Source organism: Falco biarmicus, chromosome 7, assembly GCF_023638135.1.
Source record: "Falco biarmicus isolate bFalBia1 chromosome 7, bFalBia1.pri, whole genome shotgun sequence".
In the NCBI taxonomy this organism is placed as follows: Eukaryota; Metazoa; Chordata; class Aves; order Falconiformes; family Falconidae; genus Falco; species Falco biarmicus.
In genome coordinates this window covers 42,037,888-42,057,665 of record NC_079294.1, presented here as the reverse complement: position 1 = coordinate 42,057,665, position 19,778 = coordinate 42,037,888, and the positions used below count along the sequence as shown (strand labels likewise).

The 19,778-nt window shown below is 43.0% G+C and overlaps 1 protein-coding gene and 1 long non-coding RNA gene across 7 annotated transcripts in view; one reads left to right on the top strand and one right to left on the bottom strand.

Annotated features, from left to right (window-relative positions):
* The window catches only part of LOC130152267 (uncharacterized), a 31,651-nt gene extending 18,492 nt beyond the window's left edge, over positions 1-13,159 (top strand). Inside the window, exons 2-5 of one of the 2 annotated variants that reach the window (XR_008822940.1) lie at positions 5,728-5,820; positions 5,918-6,020; positions 7,395-7,515; positions 11,833-13,159. This is a non-coding gene — a long non-coding RNA (uncharacterized LOC130152267). The remainder of the gene's footprint in view (positions 1-5,727; positions 5,821-5,917; positions 6,021-7,394; positions 7,516-11,832) is intronic. The other variant, XR_008822941.1, reaches the window with a different exon arrangement.
* HIF1A (hypoxia inducible factor 1 subunit alpha) overlaps positions 1-19,110 on the bottom strand; it is a 35,412-nt gene extending 16,302 nt beyond the window's left edge. Inside the window, exons 1-4 of one of the 5 annotated variants that reach the window (XM_056345495.1) lie at positions 18,871-19,110; positions 3,554-3,744; positions 2,467-2,612; positions 2,275-2,359 (exon numbers count right to left, since the gene is read on the bottom strand). In XM_056345495.1, coding sequence (XP_056201470.1) covers positions 2,275-2,359; positions 2,467-2,612; positions 3,554-3,744; positions 18,871-18,905 — 457 coding nt within the window. In that variant the 5' untranslated portion in view covers positions 18,906-19,110. Of the gene's footprint in view, positions 1-2,274; positions 2,360-2,466; positions 2,613-3,553; positions 3,745-4,215; positions 5,926-18,069; positions 18,186-18,248; positions 18,268-18,870 lie in introns of those variants that run through there. The other 4 variants (XM_056345498.1, XM_056345496.1, XM_056345493.1 and 1 more) reach the window with 4 other exon arrangements.
* Between the last annotated feature and the right edge of the window lie 668 nt (positions 19,111-19,778).

The window sequence follows — 19,778 nt, the reverse complement described above, 5'->3', positions numbered from 1 at the left end:
GACCAAGTTTTTAAACACATTATTAGCATTCTCGATTCTTGGCAGGGGGGCAGTCAAGAATTCCTAATGCAAATTAATATTAGTAGCACTCATTTTTTGGCCCTACTTGCTAACAGCAGGCCTTAAGTTCAGTTTTTGCCTTTACAGGGCAGAACCTTTCAGAGTCAATTACTAGCTAGGCTATTCTGGGCAAAGAAAATGCAAACTGATCCTATCAAGAAAGCTGCAAGCAGCTCGCTGTGCGTGGAAGAAGGAAATAAAACACTTCGGATAAAGAGCAGCAGAAGAGTGAGTTTGCCAAGACATGCCAAAGAGTGAGGACCAAATCATGGTGGGGGGTGGAAGTTTACAACATGAAAGCTTACTTCTGATACAAGTTTATATAATAATTTGCTCTCCTTCTCCACAGACAATGGTAGCTATGAAATTCTGCATCGTGGCTTGTACTGCAGCTACTAGCTTGACAAAATTAATTCGAAAAAATGTTAAAAGCCCCATGCTACATCGTGTATAGCTTCTAGTAGAGGCGAAGACTAATGGGGACAAGCCTACTTTATGCCACATCAAAATATCCTCAGTAAAGGAGGGGGAAAAAAACTAATAAAAATACAGCAGAGTTCAGAGAAGTGGCCAAAACTTAGATAATTCAGTATGCTTTTGAAAGAGTTAAACCAATCTAGAAATTTATAGTTGGAGATCACACAGCATTATTATTATCAAGTCCCGATGCTTAAGGCTCTACTTTGAGAAGCAACTGTAAAAGATGAAGCAACTTTCTCAAGTCTTGATTGAGCACTGGACTATTTTTTAAATCACCAGCTTTGAAAGATTAAAAAGCAACTTCATAAAATCAGAATGCAGTTCAGTTTTTCTGCCAATCACAGTTATATTCATTTGCACCCATACAGTCCCAAAGGGGAGTATTTAATACTCAATCCAAAACCAAAATAATTCCACTTAAGCAAGAGCTGCAGTAGAATGCAACCTGGGAATACTAATAAATATAAAAATGTACCATTATTACTGTAATTTAGACTTTTGTCTGCCAACTTCATTTGCAAAACAGATTTTGTAATAATGCTTTCCAGACATCTTATTCCAGTCTAGTCATTCTCGACAAGCTAGAGGTGGTCTGCAGGAAACTTAGAAATAGGCCATTTTTAAGAATAAGTTTTTGCAACAAGACCAGCTGTTTTACACTGCTTTTGTGAAGTTGTTTCCCCAAGCCCAGCCCAACCCCCAGATGCATTACTATATTCCAAAGGTGGAGGGAGGCGGGAAGTCTAATCTAGCCTTATTAGACTTACTTCAATACTATGGGCAGACAAGTTTAGAAAATGCTTACAAAATCAAAGTTGGGGCCCTTAATGCTATGCTATCTTATCAGGTGTCTTCCACTGAATTAAATAGAAAGCCAACAGAAAAGATGTCTGATTTACAGCGCTACACGAAAGCAGAGGTCGGGCTTGGTAATTCATCACTATCTAGATTCAGAGTCCATATAACCCTTGTTTGATGAAACAGGAATTAGAAAGGTCGGATTTTAGACTTTAACAACCGAGAAAAGCAGATTTATTTGGAGGCATGCAGGCTGCCAAGTCTTTATAGTCATTACCAAACCTTTAGAAGACATAAAAGCAGTAATTCATGGGCATTTGTTAAATTGAAAAGCATACAGAACATGTGAACACAGTGTTCCACTCCCTCAGATGGAGAAGAGTCAGAAATCTGTGAAAAGATACCAATTTCACGCACCAATTAAAAGGTGCAGAGAAGCATCAATCCCAAAGCCCTTTTGGGGGCTGTCCAAGTACTCCCTGATCAGGTTTTCTGTGTCCCAAATATAGTATCCACAGATTTCCGGAAGAAAGCATTTTCTTTTAAGTTGTCCTGTGAAGGCAAGCTCAGACCAAGACTAATGCACCAATTTTAACTTCTCCATACCCTTCTACAGCAATTGCTTAAGGTAATTCTCATTCAACCTACCTCTAATTTTATCCCTGTAGGCACATGAATTCTTTCAATCCTCAATAACTCCGTTTTAGTCATCAATTTTGTTTTAGATTAAAGAGTAGCCTCATCTCTCCTACAGTTAGGATATTGCCAAAACATTTTGGTTTTTCTGTTACTATCTCTGAACAAGGTTTATTTTGAGATTTAAGCAGCAAAACACACTATTTGTTCCCTCCACACCTTTCTCTGGCAGATATCCAACTGTACTAATGCTACCAAGAACTATCTTTAAGTAAATGAAATAGATTTTTTCTTTCTTACCATTTCTGTGTGTAAGCATTTCTCTCAGCTCTTCATGGTCACATGGATGAGTGAAATCAAATACACTGTGCCCTGTCAACTCAAACTGTAAAAAAAAAAAATAAAAGGTACACAGGTGTCTTAACTTTACATATACAAAAATGTAACAAATTTACAGGTTGGAAACAGTCTTAGGAAATGTCAGTATTTCACCTGAGTGAGTCCCATACACTTGTTCACGTTTTCAGACATGTAAATCATGTCCCCATCTTCAGACAGAACCATGACAAATCCATCAAGAGCTTTCAAATAGAAACAGTTCAGTTCCTTCTCCATTTTGGCTTCTGTCTCCAGCTCACCTAGAAGCAGCCACACATTTTTGTTTAAGTAAAAAGTGCTATTCTTCACTCCCCATCAGGAATGACTGCTGGCACCAGTCTGCAAGGAGTCAATCTTGCAGGACTGTCAAAACCAGTATAATTCACTTATCTAAGTGATCAATTAAATCCTTCAAGCTCTAGTAATGGTATCACAAATCACAGAAAGTTAAGAGTGAGGTTAACTCTCTGTGCTTTTATGCATAAACCAATACACCTTCCACCTTAAAGAAAAAGGCAAAAATATTACCATTTATCTCAAAAAGACATTGCAAACTTTTCTCAGGGGCTTTCTATGAGGCATTTCAGAGTACAGTTACCAAAGTAACCTCCGTACGGTACAGGCAGGCATGCATGAGTACAAATAACCAGTACAGCAGCTGTGGCATGCTACACAGATACTGGTTCATAAGCTAACTCAGATAATCCTGTAGTTTCTGGGTAGATTTAACTGCAGAGATAGATATAGTCTCAGCTAACTTCACCTTCAGCAGAATAAAAATTACAAAAATTTCCTTGCAGCTTATATTAAGGAGAAACCGCTAGTTAGCTAAGCCAGCCTTGCATCAACCACGTAAGGTTTAGTAAAGCACAGTTTGAACAAACAGCTCTAGGGGGAAAAGAAGGTTAAACAGAAGAAATTAACTTTGGGAAAAGGGTTAAATAGACTGAAAATGGCACTAGAGCTGTGATGACCCAACTAGGATTGCCAGAATAGAAAGGGAAAAACAAAGTCTGTTGAACAGTGGCCATTTTTTCCCATGCCATCACCAAAAGCCTATTTCTACTGTAAAGTCTTCCACCTTTCCATAGAAAGGATGCAGCTATTAATGTATTTATTTATGCTGATAGGTTTTACAAATAGCTTCTTTCTTAATATACCTCCAGCCCCTTTGCCAGATCCTGCTACGTTACTCACTTACCAGCATCGAGCAGCTTCCTCATGCGCAAGTAGCTGATGGTCAGCCTCATGATGGATGCCTTGTCCAGGTGTGCGCTTACAGTGTGGGGCAAGGGCAGCTGATGAGCAAGCTCGTAGAATACTTCCGACTCCTTGCTCCTTCGGCACCGGGCTGCATCTCTTGACTTCTCTTTTCTGCGTTCTGAGCTAATCCTATATAAACAAAGCTTGGGGTTAATACAGGAAACAGAGTTCTCCGTGCAAGTTAAATTTGCAACTAAGCTGCCCAGTAGCTGATAAACCAGATATCAAAGTTTAATAATTTAAAATCTTGGTTTAGAAGTGTAACTAATTCTGCGTTTAGAGTCCTGCTGCAGTTGTGCTCTGCCAGAACTAAGTTCAATCTCACAAAGTCTTTCAACAAGAGCAGTTCTCCAAGCAGTCAGCTATGTACTCAGAACCGTTCCTGAAGTGCTTATCTCATACCTTGACGGCTCCCTCTCTAGCCTCCAAATCCTGTTTCCTTCTTCTCTCCTAACCCCTTAAGTCCACTCAAAATACTACAGTCTAAGTTATTTCCAGCTCAATGCTCCAGTAGCACTGTCTACACTCTCCAAGTTCTTCCCTTTTTATCATCCTTACAAAGCCCACCTAACGGGTCAGTAAGCAAGGATACTGATTTACCATGAGGTGTCCTGCTTTTCAAGTGATCCAAGAAGTCCTTTTCCCAGCTCTCTTTCTCCAGTATAGCCTTTTCCATAGTCTCCCCTATTCTGGAAAGCTCCAGCTGTTAAGCAGTTGCCTCATTCTCCTTCCACCGTGCCTCTGTTAGACTCGCCTCCCCCAGGACACATGAAGTAAAGGACAGCCCAACAAGAGCAAGCACAGAAACAACCGAGACTCTCCCCGTCAGTTGGTAACACTGATCAATTCTCCCTTTTCCCAGTACCCATACCAGTTCACGTTTTTCTCACGCATCTGCCACGTGAGTTTTGAACTAAGCATTTTGAGATGGGAACTCCAAATTTTTCTTACATTTGAACAAGAACTCAATGCTGCTGTGGTCCCTGAGGAAATTATGCCACCGTAGTTAGATGTGCTTTTATTTTTGAATGGATGGTACAAAAGCATATAGCATTACGGTCCATTTTTCTTGACACATTTACATCTTCTGAAGGCACACTATCTTCATTTTGCATATACCCAAGATACAAGTCAGTTGCACTAATCTGTAGGATACCCTTTTTTCACCAACTTTCATGTAAGTTGCAAGATTAACATACGCCTGTAAACACTGCTCTTATAATTCAAAGTTGCATGCCTTTTAGTGTTATCGGAAAGAAACTAAACATCACTAGTTGAAAGAAGACAGAAAATAAACCACCTATTTATGACCAACAGTGATGGAATTACTTTTTTCAAATTTCACTAGACTTGAGTCACATACTACCACTGCCAAATTCACGTTGCTAAGGCTGCAGATCTGTGCAAAAGCACTTTTTAATTAGCACACATCTTGTGAGAGGTACCACAAATGATAGAGGAAAGCAATCCACGAGCTGATACTGCCTGGGAAATAATGAACCAGATTTTAATGTAAGCAGAAGAATACATATCCAAAAGAACACATTTTCAGTCCTTTACCTGATGTGCCACCCACAACAGCCAAAAACCCGCTTAGTTTGTGCAGAAACATGCAAGCAACTATACCATTAAGACTGACGACGTTGGAAGCATGATTGATTGCCTTGAAACATGAAAGCAGTTTAATAAGCTGTGATGAAGACAAAGGAAGCCATCAGAACCTCTTCTGCGATTACCTTCATTTTTTCCCATCGTAAAACTGTATGCCTCCCTCATCCCCGACCTCCTCTCCTCCTACCCCCTGCTGATGCTAGCAGAAGGAAGCGCTAGAAACTTGATTTTCAGAATCGTAAGTTTTATAAGAGCTAAGAATAGGATTGTGTTTTCTCCTTTGGTGGCAAAATCAGGCTACTAGATCACAGTAATACTATTCCTGTGTAATGAGAAGCATCACTAGATCAACATAATAGTCAGAGATCTTTGGAGGACTATGGGTATTACAACTGTAAAAAACTCCAGACATACAATGGTTCTATTAGTTTCCATGAATATAACCTGAGGTTCCTCAGAAGGGTAGTCTATGATATCTGATAATATTTCCCCATCTTGCAGATTTCTTCACATTCAGTTTCCCTGTGACAACAGATGTTCCTGCTCTAGTCGTGGATATCTTGGTCTGAGAAGCTTGAGCCTCCTGACATACAGGTATATCCTGAAACAGCCATTACAAGTCTGACCTTTAACAATACTGAAAAAATATTTCAGCTATGTAACCTGATTGATTAAACATTTCTTACTGAAGACAGGCCTAATGTACCTTTTATCTTGGTGGAAAACTAAGGGTGGAAATAAACTTCTGGATTCTCTTTACCCTCTTGCTTGGACCGCAGATTTCACTGACAAAGGTAACAGAAGTAATTATGCTGCCTTAGACAGATTCACCTTTATACCTCCGATTTTTCTTTATTAGCTACTCATTCACGATCCCTTCCTCTGCAGAAAGTTTGTGCTACAATAGACACTCAGAAGAGAATTTCTAGAGGGAGTTGGTTTCCATCTGCTTAGATGCCTGCAGTTTTGTCACGGCTTCCTTTTCAACTGCAGGCACTTTTAAGTTAAAAACCCCATGCTTTGGCAATAATGCCATGCACCTCAAGTCTACAGGTTTGTCAAGCTTGTGTGAATCACAAAGGGCATGTAGACAAGGACAATGCCAGCTAACCTCACCAAGTTGTGATTTTGGCCTCTTCCCCTTGTATTTTCTTTCTGAAAGCCTGATGTTCTTGAAAATATTTGGCTAGTTTCTAGCTTTTTGCCTGGTTTTAGCACACTTAGCAGCAGACTTCAACATGAACAGTGAAAAGTTCTCACAATCACTGAATTACTAATTACCAGCTGAAACACTGCTCAAATTGAGCTCATAGTGTTTCTGTCGAAAATTAATCCCAGGTAAGGAAATCAAGTGGTGCCTGACTATGCAATAGGCAAAACTCAAGGAAAAGGGCGATGCTGGTACCAACCAGTGCTGTCCAAACAGCAGTCTCCTCTCACTCTTACTAGGTGTTCCCTTTCTAGAAAGGCTACTACTATAGATAGATATTTAAACTGTATAACACAACAGTTCGCTATTTTTAGCTGCTGTTTAAAACTAAGCTGTAACCAATCTGAGTAAAACCCAGCAATTTAAATAGGAAGATTAACTACCAGCTTCAAAGAGCATTTCTTTAATGCATCAAATTAATAGGAGAAAGGTCTTTCACAAATGAGGTTTAATTACCAAGTGAAGTCAGAGTTGCCTCAACATGAGATGCCACCAAAGAAAAAAAAAAAAGCCCCCGAAAAAGAAATCCTTTACTGTCGCAACTACTCTAAGCTTTGTTACTTACAGTTGCATAAAGTAAATGAAAAAAACACACCATCAGCATGTGTAGCTACCCACAGATTTCTCTGTAGTCAATTAAAGGATGTTGAATTCCTGGAGAGAAAATGTATTTCCTAAGTGAGCTCTCTCTCAACTTAAAAAAAAAAAAAAAAAAAAAAAAAAGGGGGGGGGGGGAGGAAGGGGGTAGCTCAAGGAAGAGTACTTTAAACAGCAAGATGTGAACTACACAACATCAGCTTAAAAAACTTCATATAATTTAAGAGATTTTCAGAACTGCTCCATGTAAAACTCATGGTCTTCACAACAGAAATACAATTCTGTATTGACAAGAGGAAACCAAGCTCCATTTAAAACAAATCACAAACTTAAGAGCTGTATTGCAACCTTCTGCTATCAGTCTTGCAGGAAAGAAAAACACCTAAAGACTCAGAAGAAAATCTCAGCTGAAGAGTGGATTATACGTGCAATGAAAATATCAGAAATGCCAATGCTAGACAGGAAATTGCATGCATTTTCAGGTATGATGTTTCCTGCACAATTTCAGTACCAGACATTCATTTCCATTTTGTATTTCTGCCATAAGAATACAGAAGGAGAGAGCAATCCAAAGCAGGTTATGCATCATAGCTCACAGAAAGCAGTGTTTCACTGACAGTTTAAAACCCAATACCAGGCACTTTTTGTGTGTAAGAGATGTTTATATGCAATAGCTGAATAAACATCTGAATTCCAAAAGATATTTAAGACATTCAAAGCAAAAAGGTATTTCACCACCAGGATTCACTGCAGCTGAACCAAGAGCTCAGCTTAAGGATGTTAACCAGGCTTCCACCCACTGCCTTAAATAAAAAAGGCTTTAAAATACAGCAGGGTAAACAGAAACGAAGTTTTAAAGCAAGCAAGAATTGGCCCGACAGCCTTCAGAACAAAGCACGCCATCAGCAATCCCTTGTGCATCAGTTACAGATGTTAACGCAGCCTCTCTATTCAGACATGCAACTCCTGTCATTATGGTCATATGAACTATTCAGGACTGAGCATCTCTCAAACAATACGTTCTACCCTATGTCATCCCAAAGACCCTGCCCACCACTGCATATTTTCACAAGCAATTCCCCCATTGTCTAAATGCAGCCCACAGTTTTCATCTCCTCAAGTGTAAAACTAATCAACGGCCACATTTAAAGCTGACATGTTCCTGCTTATTTACCACCGACAAATAAAACCAAGAAGAACCCTGGAAAATACTATTGGTAACTGATAAATTTCTGTTAAAAATAACTAGAATAAAAATGGCCAACAGACAGATCTTAAAACATGCAACATGTCAACTTTGTCTCCTTCTAGCTTTTTAAATCACCAACCAGCATTAAGGAAAATTTTATATTGTGTACACAATATTACATTAACACAAGAAATCAGGGTTTTTCCCGTTTGTTGCTTTACTGCCGTTACCTATTTTCTAGCCTTTCTCCCATTCTAACTTACTGTTCCTCTAATCAGGTAGATTTTGCCCTATAGGTGTTTTCAATTCCTATGTAAAATAGCTATTGTGCATGTATTAATTAATGCAGGCTCATCTTTCTTGATCCAGGTTTTGAGAACATTCAAAATATTTATAACCATCTTCTCATAGTAATTCACATTTTTCCCTTTAGAATTGTTTTCCACAATTGAGTAGCCCTGTATTTACCATGGTATCTGTTCTTAAACAGTTTTATAGAAGTATACCATGTGGAAACAACATAATCCAAATGAATAATGTGCCTCAAAATCTGGTAACATCTCATTATCGAGTTTTACCTAGTTTTCAGTTCTGCCATTAATTCCCATCATTTTCCAGAGTACAAGACTCACACCCAGTATTTCAGTGTTAGATACAGTCTGAGAAGAGGTTGTAAAACTAGTATGGGAAATACCGGGCTTAGAAATGGAGTCATAGAAACCAGATCCACTATAACATCGGTTCAGTTTTTCTTCATTACACAAAAAATAGATGTAACTATTACAATACAATAATACATTAGCAATATGTCATCATGATGGTATTGGAACTTAGGAAGCAGACCTGTGAGTGGCCTTATATTTAGCTTTTAAGGTTGAATTCATTCCCGAGGTTGGTACAAAACCTGGTCATCTTTTCATGCCTAGCCTAAACCAGGTATTTCTGCCAGCACAGCTGCATGGGACAGAGGCACAACTCCCAGTGTGCAGCCATACCCCAGCAGAACACCCAGACGCTAGTATCGTTACGTGACTGTAGCTAGCTGTGTTCATGTGGAGCATCTGAAGAGCTCAACCATAGACACATCCATGCCAACCACTGTCACCTACAGCGCAACAGCCCACCAAGAACACACCAGCCAGATATAAGCTCACTTAAAGGGTGCAAACTGCCCAAGAGCAGATTACGACAGAGCTCTACTCTTTCAACTGCACTGAATATGCAACCATTCGTTTTTCTTCACTGTTTGTTAGATCTTTATTTTGTCCGGAGCTGCCAGGCACAATGCTTACTAAATTATTCTTCCACGGAAAGAAGTCCCAGGCAAAGCCAGCACTTGGCACAGAGAAACTACAATGGTGTAACTCAACACCCCTGAAGACAACTTTGTATGAAAAATGGGTTCATAATGTAAGCGAACACTGCTCAAATACAGTTATTTAAATATACGGTGAGCCAACAATGCATGTATTCTTCCGAAGAAAAACAAAACCAAATCAACCCAGCCCAAACCCCTTCATTTTCCACCTGGCACAGAGGGAGAACATGCCACTTAGCCCCCTTATACCCTTACAAATACTTTTTCATTCAAGTTGATCAACTTAAACCAGGGTAAATGGAGCTGCAGTGTTACAATACCAAGCCCTGAGGCAGACCCACGCAGACACTGCCCAAAGCGGCAGCACCCCCCAAAGCGCCATGCCCTCGCACCTCCCAGCCCAGCAGTTAACACTTGTCCAGCCTGACTGGCTGCAGCCCAGACCACTCGCCACTTGGCAGGCAAGCAATAGAACAGGTTACACGTAGGGGCAACTGGGTCCACTACAGTCAGTCTTGTGAAGGAGCCCCAGGCTTTGCTGTTTACAGAAGAGAAAACCCAGGCAGTGGGGCAGAAAGGGGCGAGAGGACCAGCTTTGTCTCGTGTGCCAGCTTATGGGGCTCCTTGCTCCTGGTACCCAAGCACTGCTCCCAGTGGTGGGGGAAAGGACATATCAGACGGTGCTCTCAAACATTTAGTGCAAAGTCTGAATTTTCAGTTGAAAACACAGGCTTTCTGGGAACTGTAATATATTTGCATATTATCCATAGATTTTGCTTTTTTCCAGATTGGTTAGGAGAGGTGCTCCCTCCTCCTATAGTTGCATTACAGAGTTAGTGCAATCTCTCAGCTACTAGTTCACAATGAACTCAGGGTTACAGCTTTGCCTCTTCTTGTTTTAACATGATTTCCTTTCTAAGCATTATTACTTTCACCGTTACGGCCAATTTTATTTACCAATTCTCCTTATTTAATAGGCTGTGTAGAGAGTTCTTGTGGGGAAAATACCAAAGAAACAGAAAACCCCCACACCCAAATCTCATGTGTAATCACAAGCATGTGATTTTCTAGAAGAAAGTCTTGCTCATTATGAATTAACGAACATTACAATCCAGTAATCTAACTCAGGTACAGAAATCAGAAATTCTTTACATACAGCAAGAAAGATTTAAAAGAGATTAACTGCAGAAACCAGCATAATATCCAAGCAGGGATAGCACCGCTGTATGCAGACTATTAAAATTAATTCCTTTGTATACTACCTTTAACACTGCAATTGAAACCATTTTCTTTACATGAGGGTAGTAACAGGCATTTACCATAACTTGACTACTACCAAAAAAACCCCGTAACTATAAAAACCCCTAACAAATTACAACAGCAAGCAGGCAGTTCAGACTGAATTAGCTACAGCAGCACAAACATTGTGAGTGAACACTGAAACCCACTGCTGTCTGCAAAATGATGGTAGGGAAAGGCAGCAAGAAGAGAGTCCACTGAGCTACGCGTTAACTTACAAAGTAAAGTCTTCCTATCAAGACCATGAAGTCTACATAAACAGCATTTTACAGACAGGTAAATTATGGCACTTAAAAGCCAGCAGCAGAGCCTGAAACTCCTGAAGCCAGCACAGGACCACACTGCCAAGATTATCCACCACGTGGATGTGGCCTTGAACTGACTTGAAACCCCCACTATGTCCCTGTTAGAAAGTGGGGAGTATGAAGGTAAAAGCTTCCAAAATTAGTATTTCTCATTCAGAACAAGGTGAAGTGATTCTGCTGTGTCTTACTACACAATGTAACCCACTGACTGATATTTTACCTTTGTGTAGTAATTTACAGTTTTAAAATAACCACATGGAATACAGTGGTTGCTTGTAAGAAAATGCTGATATTTTCTTTTTTTTTTGGCTAGGTTATATGGCTTTTTCCTAGAATACAGCATTTTTTTTCCCTTTTAATTAGCTGTGCTCTGCCCTTCAGGATGAAAGATACATGGTAGTTAAATTGCATTCATCATTACAGGAAAACCCACAGCTATTCAAAAGAGAGATATGGACACAGGCCTGATACAAGGAGCCATTAAATGCTCTCCCTGCTTTTGCTTCTCCAAAGCTCACAAAAAAGATGCAAAATATATCCCCAAGATACCCATCAGGCTCTCCGTTAACAATGTTTTAACTAAGAACTGGTCTAACTTCAGGCAGATACAGACTCCTGATAAAGTAACTACTACTAGTCTAAATCATGACTTTAAGATATATAATTTATTTTATGTCATTGTGTTCAGGTTCTCCAGATTGGAGGTTGGATGTTTTCCCTCACTGCTTCCATCCAAGTTCTTGTCCCTTCACCTCACGTTCCTCAACTGCTTCCAGTTAACAGTGCATTTTCTGATCAAAGGCTTTAAGAACTAAAAAAAACAGGACAAAAGCAAGAGATACAAAATTGTATTTTCCCTGTATGAATAAAGAACAAACACATCTGCTAAGCAGTCAAGAAAAATGCTTACAACAATAGCTAGGACAGAAATCCTGCAGCAATGTCAGCTCAACATCCAGTAGATTCAAGAGGGTGCAAGGGAAAAAAAAAAAAAAAAAAAAAAAAAAAAAAAAGGTCCTTTCTGAAGGACTGAGCACCAAATAATCCTGTCCCCAGCTAAACCATATAGAGCTTCTCATTTCTTTAACTTAGTAGTAGAGGCTGCAGCCTTCATATTTGATGTGAACTACTTCCAAGTCTTCTGTTCCTTTGAACATATTCCCATCTCTTCCAATGGATGCGAGCAGGGAACAAATATGAGGAGGTAAGCCTCTAGTAACTCCCCTTCTAGCATAACAGTCCATTTACTATTCTCACTTGCCAGCAGCAGGAAATAACTTCATAAATACAGGCCTCAAGTTCTTTTGCTTCTTAAAATGCAAGCATTTTCATGAAGTAACACCAATCTGGTTTTGGTTTAGAACTGACAGTGAAACGACTCATTCTGGTAAACAAAATGGATCATCTTTTTCAAGTAACGCTTCCAGGATTATTATAAATCGAGTTGAAAAGGTTATTTAGTAACTTAATTGGGAAAACTTCTGCTCTTGTAAATATAATAGCACAGTTCACTGCTGCCTATTCAGTTTCCTCAACTCTTCACTTGAACTTCAGGCTCTATTTTCACGTAGCAAGTCACAAGACCTGTTTTAACGTTTTTCCTCAAAATGCTTAACAAGCATTCATTCGCACTACACCAAATTAAAACAGAAGCTGCACAGTGTCTCTCAACACACACAAAGTTTATTGTGTATTAGGTAACTTTAAGGAACAACTAATGGATCATCTGGAAGCTCCAGTTCCTCAGTGCCAGCAGAGTCATTTCAAATGTCTTGGTACTAAAATATCTCAGCGTTTTAAAAGGCTACTATTTTGCACAAATCCCAGTATTACCAGGATTCAATAGAAAGAAAGGACAGATTATGCATACACTGTAACTCCTCTTTATCAACACACACTGAGATCTTGGACCAAAAACCCCAGGCTGGTATGAACAGACTTCAACTGAGGCTACAGCTCCACATCAAAGAACCCCGAAGTGTTTGTCACCTACATAAACTGTCTTTAAAAATATATATCTCTGCTGGTATGTATTCACTTGATTTCATGTTCATGTTCCTAAATAATATGAGAACTTAATTTTCATAGACACTTTATTCTAAGCTAAATAGCAGACATCTCAGTAGAGGAAAACCTGAATAGCCTTCATATCCAATGGTAGTTAGGAAACTTGTATCTTTCCTGATTTTTCAGTCATTAGTTAAAAGGCTCACCTTCTCTCCTGGGCCATTTTTTTAGTTCTCCATGTCATAAAACCCCCAACCATCTCCCATTTCAGACCAGGACCCCATGGAAAAGTTGGCTTCTCCTGCATGCTCTTCTGCTTGCTCTAATATAAAGAATGTTTCTCAAGAGAGGCTCAAAATGCCCAAACTTTCTCGAATTCAAAAGAGAAAGGGCTGTTATAACATGAAAAGATGATTAAGGTCCAAGTTCTTTCCATGCATTACCTAGGTGGTTTTTCCGAGGCATGTAAACACCTGTCTGTATAACTGTGTATGTGAAGATAAAAGGAGCGTTTGAGCTGATGACTTGTAATCTGCAACATTCTTTCCTTTTGGACATCAGCTTGCTAGAAACTGGTTACTGCGCCTTCTTGCTAAGGTTCTTGCAAGATCTAGTTTTGTTTTGAAGCTGTTTGTTTTTTAAAGAACACATCTTGTAATCAGATCAGTATTTGCATCTCCTTGAAAGAGCAGTATCATCAGGAAAATCTAGATGCTCTTGTATACCACCACTGAACCATGCGGTACTTCCCTCTTGGGCTTACTTAACAATGCACACTCTACAATCATGTAAGAATTATTTTGTTGGCATATCATAAGACACCAAGCTCTTCAAGAATACATTGAGAGAACACTGCAAAATTTTCTTCTGTACTACACAAAGAAAAAAGAATACTCAAAAATCAACAGTTTCTGTCATTCAGCGTCCCCTTTAATACCAAAAGTCTCACGCAAGCCTACTTGAAACACAGCCTTCTAACATAAATTGGTGCAATATTGCTATTAAACAACATGAACACACTCAAGAATCCAATCCAGTGTTACACAGGCTCAGCAATAGTCTTCAAGCCTTTCAGGTCAGAAGCACACTGAAGTGAACATGCACACTCTTAAGAGCCTCAGAAGGGTTTGGGCTTATACCACAACACTGCTGACATTTCCTAGCATTATTAATATTTATTGACTCCCCACCTCACCATCAGCAGAGTTCTGGAAACAGCTTTGTACACGCCACACATTATAGTTCAAGGATAGGGAGGAACAAAGGTCTACGGGTGCTTTCACCAGGTGCAGAGGAGGTAAGTGCATGCTGTTATACTGCTGACTGAAGTCCTGCACATGATAGCAGGATTTCTCTGACCTCTCTTCTGGTGGCAGTAAAAACAGAGCATGCAACTATGTTTCTCAAGGCTTACAAAGGACATACTCGAGCATAATCTTAACCTAACCCAAGTAAACCTGTAATGGAGAATTCGGAGAAGAGAGAAACCAACCAGAAAGTGGGGATAGCAATTAAATGAGTGTATAAAATGGATTATCAACTTCACACCTCCCCCTGTAAACCAATAGTTGACTTAATTGCCAGACTTTCAGTTGCTGGTAATAGTATACAGCTACATATGTTTCCTCCCTCCCAAAAATGGTCCAGGATGTGTCTCCAGAGACACCACAAAGGAAGAACATTTCTACAGAAGGGGGAGTTGCTAAAAAAAACCTTTAAAGCACTTGAAATAAAAACCTCTTACCATCACCCCATCACCCTGTTACAGACCACCTGACAACTTGGATGACCTGATCCCATCTATACTAGACCTCTTCACTAGGTTGGACCAGTTGTTGGTATTCAGACATGCCAACCAAGAGACCCAGACTACAGACTGGAGACACTAGGTTTTATAAGCACACAGCAAGCACAACTGTAAACAAGAAGCAGACAACCCTCCTGCTACTTCCATCAACATACTGCCAAATACTCCGATTTTCACTGATAAAAGGAAACCAAAGCACCAACAGAGCAAAATTATGGAAAATACCTGCAGCAGGCAAATCCTCCACAGCTATTCTTCCCTAATTTTCAGTGCCTTGATAACAAGGAGGAAGGGTGGTAGCACTACGCTGCTGCCTTCATCTTTAGCAGGCACTGAAAATTTCTGATCACTTTTACTGAAGGAATTCAAAACTCTCATGTTTGAGGAAATGGCAAAGAACAGACAACACAGACACTACCACCAGGTAAGCCCAATGGCAAGGCAAACGGTGCAGAAAAGTCCAGAAAGGAGTAAAAACCCTGTTCTGTAAGTCAGAAACCATTCTGCCCTCCCCTACCTGCAGGGAGACTCTACAGGAGATTTACTGAAAGGTATCTCCTCTCTTTACAACACGCAGAGAGGTACAGTTAAGAGTATATACAATAGGGTTTTGTATTCACTTTCAGCTCTAGCAATGGTGGCTCAGTTCCACCAGCACTGAAAGAAATTAACAAGACAAAAAGCAATGGCACATACAGTCCTGAAGACCTCACACATGTTTCAAGAAAAAAAACCCAGCAGTAGCCACTGCCCCTCAGAGCCCGTGGCACAGGACCCGGGCTTCTCAAACAGATTTTGGAGCTGGACCTCAGTGACAGAGATCCAGCAGCAAAACCCTGATCCTTCAAATCATCTCATTAGATACTAGATGTTAAGTTTCAAGTCCCAACTCTGAAAAACTGAAAGCTGAAGTTTTTCTGCAAGGCACTCAATCAGGACGTGACATTCCACTGCTTTATACCAGCTCAAAACTCAGAATGAACACGCAAGAAATCACTTTTTATAATCCTCCTGCTTCTTTTTTTTTTTTTTTTATTTAGCACCCGCACCATTAAAAGTATGTATTTTATGCTACAAGTAAGGACTTAAACCAATCCAAGATTCATTTTTCTAATGTATCTACCAGTTGCAAGCCACTAGCCAAAGTAACCAGTAACCCTAAATGGCTCATTTACTTAAAAATGGTGCAAGAATCACTCTGCTAATAGAGAAGTGTCACACCACAGACCTGGAGAAAAACTTTCCATAGCATCAGCCATCCCCGCACTAGAACATGTTAAAAGAACATTGAGAGAAATCAGCATACTTCTCAACAAGCTCCTTAAATCTGAATCAGATGAGAACTGATAAGCAAACAAAGCTTCCAACAATGCTGTTTTACCCACTCCTTGCACAGAGATAAACTTTCTCCTTGTAGCAGATGGGGGAAATCCCAGAAGCACATGAAAGTGATTCAACTACTGAAGAACAGCTAAAACCTGAATAACTCAATACCTAATCATGTTGCTGATGCTTAGTTTCTTACGGAATCTTGACCCCTGTGTACATGAGAAGCTTGTGATTACATCAAAGATTGGATTCAACAAACCTGTATGTGAATCCACACTTCCAGTTACTATTATGACTAAATTTCACTTATACAAGACTGAGACACACACCTGGGTCAAATTCCACCATTTCTGCATCTCATGGCACATAAGTTAAGCAAACTACCAGCTTCACTTCAACTGTCAAGAGCTAAACACTATCCAAATACAAGCACTGCGAGAGACAAGGAATAAAAGGATCTTAACACATATCAAAATTGAGGTGTACTATCTATACAATCAGCAAAAGCTTCATCACCAAAGAACAGGACTGGAAGGTCTTCTCCTCTAAAGGTATTCTGAACGTGGACACCATCAAACCTAAACCTGTCTAAAACAACACAGGTTTTTGAGAAATGCTTGAGATCTTCAGTAAGTTCTCTAGTGAGCTCATATCCTTCCTTTTTTGCTTAGCCGTCTTTGCTCAACTGCACATTCACAGCCCCCAGGATGAGCATACCACAGATACAACTTTATGTTTTCGATTAAAACCCTCAACAAAAGTAATCTGAATATTCCTTACTGTTTTATAAGAAACATTCCCAACTTTGAACTTCGTCTACAGGAAACAGAAAACAAATTCTCTTTCTTAAGCCCTGCCTTTAGGAAGGAAGGATAAGCTTTGCATACTGTTTTTCACATTCTGAAGAAAGCAGATTACATCCAGGATAAGGAAATTGCAAAAAATGTACCCAAGTGGGACAGAATGGTAAGTAAAAAATAAATGCCCAAGGGCAAAAGAAACCCAAAAAACAAAACCAACAAAACCAAAAGCCAGCAACAGAGAACAACTTGGGTCTCAAACCCCCTTTCTAGACCTGCCACTAAATTAAGAGCAGCAGAGCAAAGCACAGAATAATCATTTCTGTTGCAACATTTTCTCCCAGGGTTCTCAACAGCCATTAACTTTGAGTAAAAAACCCCAAAGGTTACTGAATCGGTGCCACCCCCAGGTGCCTCACTGTATGGGCTTCCTTAGACTAAAAAGCTCCTTCTCCCTCACCCCCTGCACCGCCGCAATAACTCCAACTGATCGCTGAGATGACCCTGCCCAAGAGGTGAAGCTCTCCCTGGTCAGAGCCCAGCACCCTGCGCTCCCAGCTCAGCACAAAGCTCACCATCCATTTTAAAAGCCAGCCAGTCTCCTTCCCAGCACAGCTTCCACGCTTTCATACTTACTGCATTTAACCTACTCAGATGACCCTTTGATACAAGAGCAGGAAAAACTCATCTCAAAAAGACACAAACAAACACACCCCCCCCAAAAAAAAAAACCAAACAAAAAAACAACAAAAAAAAAAGAGATATCGATATCACTATAAACAAACGGCGTCTTCTGCAGATGGCGATTACGGCAATTAATCCCTCCACAAAGCGCGCCGGCCGCGCACCAACGCGCAAATCTGGTCACCCAAATAGCCCAACTCCCTAACTTCACCGTGTAACAAAGGCTTTTAAGGCTTTTATTTCCCCTCCTAATTTGAGCTAACAACCCCCGGTGAATTATTCATACTCCTCAACTCACATTGTCCGGCCGCCATCCTCACACACACACACACGCCCGCCCCGCGCCATACGTTTTGGTTTTCGTTTGGTTTTCTTAGTATTTCCCGATGCCGAAGCGGCCCTTTTCTGCACAAAACCTGGCCACCCCGGCTTCGGCGGCCGGCCGCCCGGAATAACGCGCAATCGATTCCCACCCACCCGTTCCCAGGAGCAAGGGCAGCCCCCGGGTCGCTCCCCGCCAGCGGCCGCGCAGGGCGCGCCCCCGCCGCCCCCCGGCTCCCCCCGCCACCGCGGGGCCGCGCCGCCAGCCCCTGGCCCGGGCCGCTGCCCCGGCTGGGACGCGCAGGCCGCCCGCCCGCCACGGCGGAGAGCGCGGGGCCCACGCCCGCCCGCGGCCGAGCGGGGGGAAACACGCGGCGCGCTGCCGCCCGCGGAGCCAGCGGCGCACCGGGCCAGGCCCGGCGGGAGGGACAGCTCCTGCCGCGCCGCAGGGAGCCCCCCGCCCGCGGGGCCCCGGCCCGCTCCCCCCGCCGACAAAATGGCGACGTGGACGGCGGGGAGGAGGAGGAGGAGGAATGAAAGAGCGAAGCGCTCCGCGGGCCGGGGGAGCGCGGGGAGGGAAGAGGGGGGACGAAGCACGGGGAGGGGGCAGCCGTAACAAAGCGGGGGGCGGCGGGGAGCCCGGGGGACGGCGCCGGCAGCACCGGGGGGCGGGCGGGGTGGGGGGGAGGCGGCCCCCGGGCCGGGCAGCGAGCGGGGGGCGGGCGGCGCGCTGCTGGCTCCCGGAGCCGCGGGAGGCCGCGGCGGCGGCCGGCGGTACCTCTTCTCCTCGGTGACGCCGCCGGGGCTGTCCATGGCGGCGCGCTGGCTGCTCCTCCCGCTGGGACCCTGGATGCGAAGCGGGCGGCTCCAATGGCCGCCACGGGGCGCGGGGAGATGGCGGCGCGGCCGGGAAGGGGCCGGGTCTGGGGCCGCGCGGGCTCAGAGCATCGGGGCAGGCTGCGGGGAGGTGCGGGCGGCGAAGGGCGCAGCGGCGGCGGTGGGCGGTGCGGGGCTGGGCGCGGGGGCGGGGGCGGGGGCGGGCGCGGCCGGCCCGGGCCCCGCGCTGCGCCAGTGAGGAGCGGCGGCGCGGCCCGGCCCCTCGGCCGGCGGGGTCAGCTGAGCGCTCAGCTGGGAGGGGGCCGGCGCCTCACGTGCGGCGCTGTGTGCGGGGCGGGACCGCTTCGCCCTGCCCCGGCGGGCCCCCGGCCCCGCGGCCCCGCAGCCCCGGCCCGGACAGCAGCAGCGGGGGGCTCGCCCCAGCCAGGGTCGCTTGGTTTCACGCCCAACACCGCCGCTGAGGATCGCTGAAAAATGGCCAAAATTGAGACCGCCGCCCCCGAGCGCCCGCCGGCACGGCTGCACGTTTGCGGGCCCGTCGCCTATATATTTCTGGGTGGTTGACACGGAACTTTTGTCAGTGCTTGAGTCCTCTCCCTTTCCCAAAGGTTTCGTAGTCCTAAAACCAGGACGTTTCCAGTTAGAGTTCAAAACCTCGTATTAATTGAAGGGAATAGACAGCTGCATCGCCGGGCGGGCCAGCCGGATAACACACAGATAATTAAGCACATTTCGAGCAAGTTTTACAACTTCACAAACCTCAGCACCCAAAGGCAGAGCCGGGAGGCTGGACTGGGGCTGCGCGCAGGCACCGCGCCCCCGCTGCCTTCCCTCCCGCCCAGGCGGGCC